The sequence below is a fragment of the Clupea harengus genome, chromosome 4, assembly GCF_900700415.2.
Source record: "Clupea harengus chromosome 4, Ch_v2.0.2, whole genome shotgun sequence".
Lineage (NCBI taxonomy): Eukaryota > Metazoa > Chordata > Actinopteri > Clupeiformes > Clupeidae > Clupea > Clupea harengus.
Genome location: NC_045155.1, coordinates 6681255 through 6691898, shown reverse-complemented (window position 1 = coordinate 6691898; position 10644 = coordinate 6681255). Strand labels below are relative to the sequence as shown.

General features: G+C 40.7%; 1 protein-coding gene across 5 annotated transcripts; it reads left to right on the top strand.

Moving 5' to 3' along the window:
• Positions 1-639: 639 nt before the first annotated feature.
• LOC105904287 (glutathione hydrolase 7) lies at positions 640-10511 on the top strand. 5 transcript variants are annotated; one of them, XM_031565920.2, is made up of 19 exons: positions 646-885; positions 1107-1197; positions 1584-1678; positions 1758-1987; positions 2330-2556; positions 2807-2958; positions 3141-3258; positions 3552-3619; positions 3921-3994; positions 4092-4165; positions 5408-5527; positions 5611-5698; positions 5963-6090; positions 6292-6380; positions 6562-6714; positions 7327-7444; positions 7804-7941; positions 8971-9070; positions 9219-10511. In XM_031565920.2, the coding sequence occupies exons 4-19, from the start codon at positions 1771-1773 to the stop codon at positions 9392-9394; spliced, it is 2040 nt and encodes a 679-aa protein (XP_031421780.1). In that variant the 5' UTR covers positions 646-885; positions 1107-1197; positions 1584-1678; positions 1758-1770; the 3' UTR covers positions 9395-10511. The 5 variants fall into 5 exon arrangements, with proteins under 5 accessions (XP_012687598.1, XP_031421780.1, XP_031421783.1 ...); XM_031565924.2 differs by having other exon boundaries at positions 649-885; positions 1787-1987; XM_012832144.3 differs by lacking the exons at positions 5408-5527; positions 5611-5698; positions 5963-6090 and adding exons at positions 4369-4456; positions 4721-4848 and having other exon boundaries at positions 640-885; positions 4092-4285.
• The last annotated feature ends 133 nt before the right edge of the window (positions 10512-10644 follow it).

Here is a 10644-nt window from a genome sequence, read left to right as displayed (position 1 = left end):
CATTTGTGCGTGGAGTTGTAGAAACAATATACAAAGCACTCTGAAGTGTACAAGCACTCTAAAGATGAACTCCTTCCACCATAACTGATAAGGTAATTTAAGCATATAAGGAGGCAAAGACACCAGCAAAGTTTTTTCTCAGCCATTTTAGAGAGCCTTTAAACTAGGAGAACATTTTGTTTATCCCTAAAGGTTCAGTCATCGATCATAATTCAATACACCTTTTGTCAAATTCAGCAAATACCTGCTCACAGCCCTGTAGCTGTTCTTTGTGTGTGTTTGTGCACTCAAAAAATCCTCTGGTCCAGCCAATGAACAACGTCCCTTCAGGAGCCCTGAAGGGAAGGGTGCATTTGATTAGCTGCTGAGTTAACTCACCTTTAAGTGGTCAATTTCATATACTTAGTCTTATACATTATTTATTTCTCATCAGTGTTAGTGGCAAGCCTAAGTATGTGGGTCATGTAAGCCAGTCTCATGCCATTCTCTTTTCCCAAAGAATTTAGATCTTGATTTCCCATTTACAAATAAAACCATTTGAATGTGTGTTTTGGCCTGGGGTGTGTGTGTTGTTACATGTTAAGTAGGTAGGGAGTGCTGTTTGGTGTTTCATTAGATACAGATTTGTGTGTTTAACAAAAAGGAACCTCCCTAAGGACCTCCCTTCCCATTAACACCTCAACAACCAGGTTTCGTTTACCTGGTCTACTCTGTAAGAGGTAAGCTTTAGCTACATTTGAGAAATAGGCCCTGGCCGCTGTCACTTGACCACTTTTTTCACAGAAACAGGAGAAGACTAGTCCCATATGTGCTCACAGCCAATAAGAGCTGGCAGAACCTGTTCTGCAACCCTGCAAGTAACCTACTTCGCTTCCTGTAAAAGAGGTGAGTGTTAACGCCGGCTAATCCAGAACTTGTAATTAGGCTGTAGACACAAAATTGTGGGCGGTAGGATTCAGTCTGTGGTTTTAGACCGTATAACGTTGTCGGAGAAGATACCTCCGGTTTGGAGCAAGGTGTTCCAGGAAATATGCCTTTAAGGCGGTAACATTGATGTCAGCTGAGCGTCGGAAATTTGCATTTTCAACCTGACTGTGGTTTCATAGATTGACCCCTCATGTTTGCCGGAGTGGTAAATCTTGGACAACAGTTCCCTCCCAGCTGCCGTTCCCCGTATCGTATCGCTTGTACATTATGGTAAGATACATAGCAATACACTTTTTGGTTTTCGCATCATTGGGACCACAACAATGATGCGTCACTAGCAAGGAGAAAACAGTGCGCATCTTGTCTTGTATGTGTAGCCTATAGTCGTAGAGGTCGCATAGAAAACTATAAATAGCTCACCATCTTGTGTTTGCAAACGAGATCATGGTTGAATTATTTATGCTAATATTAGCACAATCTTTGCTGTTTCACGGTTATCTTCCTTGATAGGCCGCTGTCCATTTCACCTGCATTTTGATTTGGTTGTCTATCAGTAGTACATGAGACTCCATTTACATCATACTCGTCAAGTTTATGTTTATATGTTTGTGTCATATGTGCCTAGTTGTAACTGTGACTTTATCCTTGCTTTCCAGATCGGATAAATCAACTGAGGAATTGGAAGAGCGACACCGCTGAAAATGGAATAAAACGTTTCTCATAGCACCAACGTCTTCTATCGGCAAAAAAGGTAAGTGGATGAAATGGTTGACTCACGGCAACAAGCTAGTCGTGTTTTCTCTGGGTTGACTCACTGTTTTTAAACAAAGGCACGGATTTATCATGTACGCGCCCTCAGCGGACACCGTGTCAGGATACACCAGTGGCAACACGGTGGACAAGGATGCGAGTCAGGAGACGACGCTAGGCGCCTACTCGCCAGTGGACTACATGAGTATCACCAGCTTCCCTCGGCTTCCAGAGGACGATGTACTGTCGTCGGAAAATACCCTTAAAACACGTAAAGATGACGACAACGTCCTTAACGAGCAGGAAACAGGTATGCCAATCACGCCCAGTCATTGACATCTAACACGAACGTCATTAGCCGTGTTTATAAACACCAACAGCTATCTTGCTCAGTTTTCTCCAAATCTTCATAACTTCTTTATAACTTTTACTGGAAATAACATGAGCAGTTCCACACCAGTCCCCATCACCAATGTCAGTTCTAAGATATGCATGGGAAAGAGTAGTATCTTTTCATGTTATTGTGACTGTATTGCATACATTTCCTTACAATTGGATCTGATAGTGTGACATTTTAAGTAACCAAGTCCATAACCAAAATATGATGCTACAGAGCAGGATCTCCATAAACTTAATATATCTCTTGCTCCAGATCCAGACCTCTTCCTGAGGTCTGCTCGTTTGCAACGACTCCCCTCCTCTGCATCTGATTTGGTCAGCCATGACCTCTCGCCTCTGAGGGAGACCCACCGCGACCCCCTGGCCGACGACTGCGCCTGCCAGCGTGACAGCCTCACCGTCATCATCACTGCTTGCTTGACCTTTGCCACAGGGGTCACAATCGCCCTCATCATGCAGATCTACTTCGGTGATCCTCAGGTGTGCCGTCAGTATAGCGATGGCTATCTTGCATGTTTGGAGTGTATTCACATCTTGTGCAGAAAATCAGTATTCTCTACCTGAAATGCATGGCATTTAACAGGAAAAGGTATAGGCCGGCATATCCATCAAAATGCTCAGCATGTTACTGTGATTCCAGCTTTACCTATACTCTCCCTGACAACAGCAAAAAAAAAAAAAAAAAACTATGATCTTTTTGTTGTCCTTCTTTTTGGCAAATCCACTGCAGATATTTCATCAGGGTGCCGTGGTGACAGATGTGGCACACTGCACCTCTCTGGGCTTCGACGTGCTCAGCAAGCAGGGCTCCAGTGTGGACGCTGCCATCGCCGCTGCCCTCTGCTTGGGCATCGTCCACCCACACACCTCTGGGCTCGGCAGGTACAGCATTGAGCCTCTCTCCTCTGGCATTCAGTGGGTGTTCAAGTGTTCAGATGCCAGATGCCATTTTGGGAGTCTTTGTGTTTTCTTTTATTCATTTACTCTACTGTTATGAAATATTTTATACTTTTAAATATATTATATTCATTATTTTTAATTGTATTAATTTCATCTCTGAACAGTGGAGGGGTGATGTTAGTCCATGATATCCGCAAAAATGAGAGCCGCGTCATTGACTTCCGTGAAACTGCACCCTCTGCCATTCGGGAGGAGATGTTGCAGTTTAACCTGGAGGAGAGGGTGAGGAGAAAGCATTTGGTCTACATATTCACCAGATGGCAGCCGATTCTAGAAAAACATCTGGTCCAGATTTGAGATCTGGCTTAGATCAGCTCATCTAAGCCAGATCTCGAATCTGGACCTGATGTGTTCTAGAATCGGCTGCCATCTGGTGAACTGTGAACTGCTCAGAAAGAACTGTGAATACATTGTTCCATCTTGAGGAATAAAAAAAAATGTGCAGACAGAAATTGTAGACACAGACCTTTGCAGCATCGGTTACACTGTGGTGTCATTTCTGCCTTTTTCCCCAGCCTGGTGTTCTGGTGGCAGTGCCAGGGATGTTGAAGGGGATGCATCAGGCTCACCAGCTCTATGGAAGGTAACAAGCACATCATGGGTGTTCCATTCCCAAAATGTTTATGCCTGATGTGCATCTGTACTGTAAACGTCTTTTTTTAAACTGAGCACTAAGAACTCGATTAGAGATGTTCTTGTTTATGATTGTTGTATTTCATTTAATCGATGTAATATATGTGGTAAGACAAGCACATTACTATTAATAAGCGTATTACTTATTATATAAGTACTGTATTGTCTTATTACATTACTATTATAGTAATATTATAGTATTACTTAGTGCAAAGCAGTATTTACATCATTGCAATACTTTCGATTTCAAGATTGCCATGGAAAGATGTCATAACCATGGCAGCCGATGTAGCTAGAGATGGATTCAATGTTACACATGACTTTGGTGAGTCCTTATATTCGTTTACAAACACAGTTACTGACGACTACGACTGCTTTGTCACATCTTTATGTTATTCACATCTTTTGTAATCTCCTTGCAGCTGAAGCACTGGCCAAAGTCAAAGACCAGAATATCTCACAGGCTTTCCGAGAGCTCTTCCTACCAGATGGACAGGTCCCTCTGTCTGGTCTGTTTACAAGGCGTCTTGATTTGGCAGCCATCTTGTACAGGATTGCAATCGATGGCATATCAGAGTTCTACAATGGCAACCTGACGCAGGAAATAGTCACTGAAGTAAGTTCCTTTTGTAAATATCAACATGTTCATTAGTAAGAATTATTGTCACTGTTGTTTAATTCCATGTTCTCCTTTGAAAGGTACAAATGAGAGGAGGAATTATCACAGAGGAGGATTTCAGCAACTATAGCACAGTATTACAACAGCCAGTAGAGGTGAAATATCAAGGTAAACATAATTGAACCGTAAAGAAAAATATTTGAGAACACCACACAACCAATAGACTATTCAGTCATTTTACCTAAGTAATTCATTTTAAAATGTTTTATCAATAGTTTAATGTTGGATTAATTAAATGAAATGTCGCAAAGTAGCAAAGGCAAAACTTTTATAATGGTACTCTTATGTATTGCTGGACATTATACATACATGCTGGTATGTAAGTGTGGGTGCAGACTCAGTGATTGGTTTGGTGTGCATGGCCTCCTTCAGGACACCAGGTGATGTCTCCACCTGCCCCTTCCACTGGTGCAGCCCTCATTACGGCGCTTAACATTCTAGAGGGTTTCAATATCACCTATCAAATGCCCAGAAACGACACCTACCATTTGATCACAGAGGTACCACACTCTTGCCTGGGAATGCACATCAGAAGTACTGATGTTGATGATTGACTCTACTTAGCTATTTGACACAGACAATTAGGGCTGAACGATTTGGGAAAATAATCTAATTGCGATTTTTTACCAAAATATTGCGATTGCGATTTAATATGCGATTTTTTTTTTGTATCCTCTTTTTTTCCCCAACAAAACGTAATGAATGATTTAAATATGACCAACACAATATTAGATACATTTAGTGTCAAATATTCTTTCCCACATTTTACATTTTTATTTAACTGCTCATTACAGAAACAAGAACAACAAATCGGTGACTTTGCCACTGTGCATTTAAGTAATTTAAAAAAAGTCATTTTAAGTATAAACACTAGGCATGCACTTTTTAAACACTGTGTGCAAAATGTAACATCTTAAAAGAAAAAAGAAAAAAAAAAACTTTATTTTTGATTTTTTTTATACCACGTTTTTTAATCGCGAACGTTGCGGTTAAAAAATCGCGTTCTATCATATCGCGATTAAATCGCAAATGCAATTAATCGTTCAGCCCTATGGACAGGTCCCTCTGTCTGGTCTGTTTACAAGGCGTCTTGATTTGGCAGCCATCTTGTACAGGATTGCAATCGATGGCATATCAGAGTTCTACAATGGCAACCTGACGCAGGAAATAGTCACTGAAGTAAGTTCCTTTTGTAAATATCAACATGTTCATTAGTAAGAATTATTGTCACTGTTGTTTAATTCCATGTTCTCCTTTGAAAGGTACAAATGAGAGGAGGAATTATCACAGAGGAGGATTTCAGCAACTATAGCACAGTATTACAACAGCCAGTAGAGGTGAAATATCAAGGTAAACATAATTGAACCATAAAGAAAAATATTTGAGAACACCACACAACCAATAGACTATTCAGTCATTTTACCTAAGTAATTCATTTTAAAATGTTTTATCAATAGTTTAATGTTGGATTAATTAAATGAAATGTCGCAAAGTAGCAAAGGCAAAACTTTTATAATGGTACTCTTATGTATTGCTGGACATTATACATACATGCTGGTATGTAAGTGTGGGTGCAGACTCAGTGATTGGTTTGGTGTGCATCGCCTCCTTCAGGACACCAGGTGATGTCTCCACCTGCCCCTTCCACTGGTGCAGCCCTCATTACGGCGCTTAACATTCTAGAGGGTTTCAATATCACCTATCAAATGCCCAGAAACGACACCTACCATTTGATCACAGAGGTACCACACTCTTGCCTGGGAATGCACATCAGAAGTACTGATGTTGATGATTGACTCTACTTAGCTATTTGACACAGACAATACATTTAATGTCAATGTCATAGTCTTGGCCTGATCAGCATTTTTAAAGTGGTTAATACACTGCACTACTTCATGTATTATACTGTCATTCATCTGTATTCTTTCCTTTTTCTTTTCTAGACTCTAAAAATCGCCTTGTCCCTGGCCAGTGCTTTAGGAGACCCCATGTTTGATGCATCTGTCTCCGAAGTAGTGACTGAGATGTTAAAGTATTATTTTCAAACCTATTCTATAGTGGTCCATCTTTAAACTGCATATAATACAATACAATACTAAATTATTATCAAATTGAATTTACTATGCGTTAACTGCACAACCATATATTCAAATAGGTTGCGCTGTCCTGGAACATTTCCTATACGTACACTGTTGTGTTTTTGTTTTTCCAAGCAAGAAACAGGCCGAAGAGTTCCGCAACATGATCAATGACTCCCAGGCGTTGCCTCCTGGGCATTACTTCCCTGCCTATGCCCTGGAGGAGGGCGCAGTGGCCAGCCAGGTCATGATCATGGGGCCCGATGACTTTATTGTGTCTGTTATGAGGTATGGCAGACGTTGAGACATCACAGTGCGTTCAGCATGAGGCAATGGCAGGCATTTGTCTGTGTCACCAAAGACACAGTGTTCTGTTTCAGGCCTGGCTTCTAGCACAGACCTTACTGGGATGAGCCAGTTTTTCATTGAAGTAATATGACATAGTTGATGAATTAGCTGCCCTAACACCACATTCATATTCATGATGTACTCTAGAGTCTCTGTCACTAGTACGTGTTTATAATCCGCAGAGATGTGAGGCTCACACTGACTATTAGAGACATGATCTTTGGTTTATTCACTCACAGGTATTTGGAGAGCCTCTCAGGAAATATTGGAGTTATTTAGTTCACCCCCTTCACGCACATACGCTTCTATAAAGCTAAAAGTCTCGGTTAATCACCTCAAGCCTGTGAGAGTAACTTGCAGCTATATTACCTGACAAGGGCAGAAAATTAGCTAACAAGTGAAAACGTGAAAGGTCAAGTGTGTAGTCATATGCTATAGCAATACGATTTATTTTCATACACCTGACAATCACACAGCGTTTGTTTTTGGCAGCCTTGACACTAGGACATACTTCTCGAATGAAATGTAAATCTTTTTGATATTTTTTTCCAGCTCTCTGAACCGGCCGTTTGGCAGCCGAATTGTGACCCCCTCTGGGATTCTCCTCAACAGCCAGATACTAGACTTCTCTTGGTCAAACAAGACCAGGAGCTCTGCCCCATCCAATCCGGTAGTGTTTTTAAGTCGAACCGTACCTATCTCTGAGCGTATATCATGACAACTTCCATCGTTATCGTGACAGTGCTGTTTGCGTTTACATTTATCTTGCCTTGTTCACCTTTTTAGTCTATAATTTATAGCGTTGACATACATATTTACTGTATAAATGAACGTAATGGTGTTAGCAATATTACTGTCAGACATCAGTGGCATATGTTGACTTTTATGACCATTGCATTGTAATGCATTGCACACACACATTTTTAAATCTTATGCCTTTTTCTCACTAGTTCAGAAATTATTTCGCCTTCCAAAGACATCCACAAACTTGTTTAAAACTCATAACATCTCTGGTGTTTTTCTATGCAGCATAATCTCGTCCAGCCTGGGAAGAGGCCTCTGTCCTTCTTGATGCCCACTGCAGTGAGGCCCTCTGGGGGCCTTTGTGGCACTTATGTGGCCCTCGGGTCATCCAATGGGGACCGGGCCCTAAGTGGCATAACGCAGGTGAAGTGTGAAAAGTTACTTCACCATATAGATTTGTTACTGGCCTTGAGAGTAAAGAGATAAGCAAGTCCTCTTTGTTACATGTAAGGCCAGCTGACTTGCCTGATTAACTCACAGACTATAAACCTTTCAGTAACGGGACTTTAACTTGTTAATTTTGATTAGTGCAATTTTTTTCTCCCTATCTTCATGGCTGGTGAGGCCAGTGGCGTGTGATTCATGTCCCCAAATGCAGAAAATAATTGTGAATTTAGTTAATTTGAATTAGTCCATAGCAGTACAAGACAACTCACAGGCCAGGCAGGCAGAGTTCAGTAACCAAGAGGTCAGTAAATCTAAAAACACAGGAATCCAAAGAAACAGGCAGTCAAACATCCAGTGAAACAGGCAGAGTAAAAAAAAGGAGATATTACTGAACGAGTATGAACGAGTGACTGTGAGACACCAAATACGAAGAGACCAAAGACAGAAGTCCGGATAAATAGACAAGAAAATCACTTTAAGCAAATCGTACTGAACGTGAGCACAAACTTGGCTTGAACAGTTCTGATGAGAATACACATGAGCATGACTTGGATAGTCACACAAGAACTTGGCTTAGAAACTCTAAAGAGCTTGGCTACGATTCTCAGACGAGATAATCTAGCAATGACAGTAGATCTTGGCATATCTTAAATGTTGTGGCTGACGAGGTGCATGGCAACAGGTGTGCACCCAGGAGCTCAGGCAACAGGTACAGCTACCCATCAGTCAGCCAGGAAACCAGGAATCACGGGGTCTTGGGTAAAACAGGGTGTGTGGCACACATGAAAGACACAACATGGCAGGACACAGGAAAAACATGAACCAGGATCTGGAGATCCTGGGCAGGATCGTGACACTTATGTGCTTGTGAAATTAAGTTTTCAGTGTACCTCATTTATTTTTTGCCTTTGTGTGTAAAATGTTTTTAATTTTCCTTATTTGCACATACAGCAGCCTCACCACATGCTTTTGCTTTTCTAAAATCTAAATGTCAATTTGATCCAGGTTTTGATGAATGTCTTGTCCTCTCGCAAAAACTTGAGTGACAGCCTGAGCTATGGCCGACTACATCCCCTTCTTCAGCCAAACACTCTCCTAGTGGACTGTAAGGATATTTCACTTCTATCATTAGATTACACACATTTCCTTTTAATCCAACTTGCAATACTATACTTTTAGCTATCATCCGCATAGGCTTTTTAATTGTGGCTTATAGAGTATTTTGAATTTATTTCTCTCCCCTTTCTCTTCAGCGGAGTTCCTGGAGGAGGACGTTGAGGTCCTGCTGTCTAAGGGACACGAGGTACAAAGAGTTGAGGTCCTCTCCATGGTGGAGGGAACCAGAAGGACCAATGATCAAATTATTGGGGTGAAGGACCCCCGTAGTGCTGACGCCTCTGCTTTAACCATGTCCAGGTCTGTGCCTTAGCATGTGTGTGGCTACAGCTACACCGTTCCTCTGTGCAGTCTCTGACTGATAATAGCTGTACAATCCACAAAGGGGTTTGGATAGTAGATGGTGAGGAGGGGGTGCCAAGTCAACCGGTTGCATTTTTTTCGGTCATGATGAATGTTTTGCCTATTATGCACAGAGTATGGTGGCAGGAATACAGGCATAGTGATAGGCTTTGGGAGACTGCATGCCAAAGGCCTAAATATGTCTCACTTAAATTAACACATACATTGACACACACTGATAAGATGCTAAATGATTACATTTAGCTCAGCTCCTCACATCAATATAATGACACAAATACATACAAACGTGCATGCCTGCATACAGTTGAATTGCTTGTACACAACACCCTGGCCATACCTCTGCAGACAATCTTGCTTGAAAATGTGTACCAGTGCAAGTTTTACTGTCGTTGTGAGCATAGTGGATTTGATCACAAGTCCGTCCTGATATATTTTGAAATTTCAAATGTTGCCTCAGTATACGCTTGAGGTCTGCTTGTAATGGCATATAATGTTATGAAAAAAATCTCTAGATTTGCACATTGGTAGGCTGTTTTGGAGATGACATATTTAAAAACAACTTTGTTGTAAATTAACACAGAATTAAATGTCACAGACTGTCTATATCTCTCTGAAATGTTGAAATGTTCATAGTATAGTGGCCCTGATACTTTGTGGCAAAGTGATCTGAAGAAAAATATAATTGAAAAACCAGATAGCTTATTATGGTTTTATAAAATGGGAAAGAGAATGGAAAATGTGTGGGTTCAGCAGGAGGGAAGTATGTTTTTATAGGATAGCCTATTTATAGACATTTGATACAAATGGAGGAAAGATGTATGTTAAACTTATTTTTTTATTCAACTTAGTTTGCACCTTTTGCTTTTTGATTTCGGCATGTTAGTGCAAAATGGATTTCTTTACTGATAAGTGATTTGTAATGAGAATGTTTTTTTTCACTCGTTTTATGGTATAGTTGGCCAGGTTTGTTTATTTTTTTTGTATTTTTTTTTTTATTTATCAGTGTACATCTATGTATATGGTTAAAAATTCTGAGTACAATACATTAAAGTGAAATCATGCAATAACCTTCTTCGTCAGCAAGTGGTCAGTAATTACATTATTATATCGTCTCTGGTGTTACTCACCACAGTTCAGCCACCGAAATATATTTCCTGAATCGAATTCTGCTTTTCCAACCGGCTATTACCAATCGACTCC

Bases quoted from the DNA above. Each gene is read 5' to 3' on its own strand.
- LOC105904287 (XM_012832144.3), top strand. From the start codon at position 1,771: ATGTACGCGCCCTCAGCGGACACCGTGTCAGGATACACCAGTGGCAAC. The intron at 2,557-2,806 runs GTGTGCCGTCAG...AATCCACTGCAG, and splicing joins TCTACTTCGGTGATCCTCAG to ATATTTCATCAGGGTGCCGT. The intron at 9,071-9,218 runs GTAAGGATATTT...CTTTCTCTTCAG, and splicing joins AAACACTCTCCTAGTGGACT to CGGAGTTCCTGGAGGAGGAC.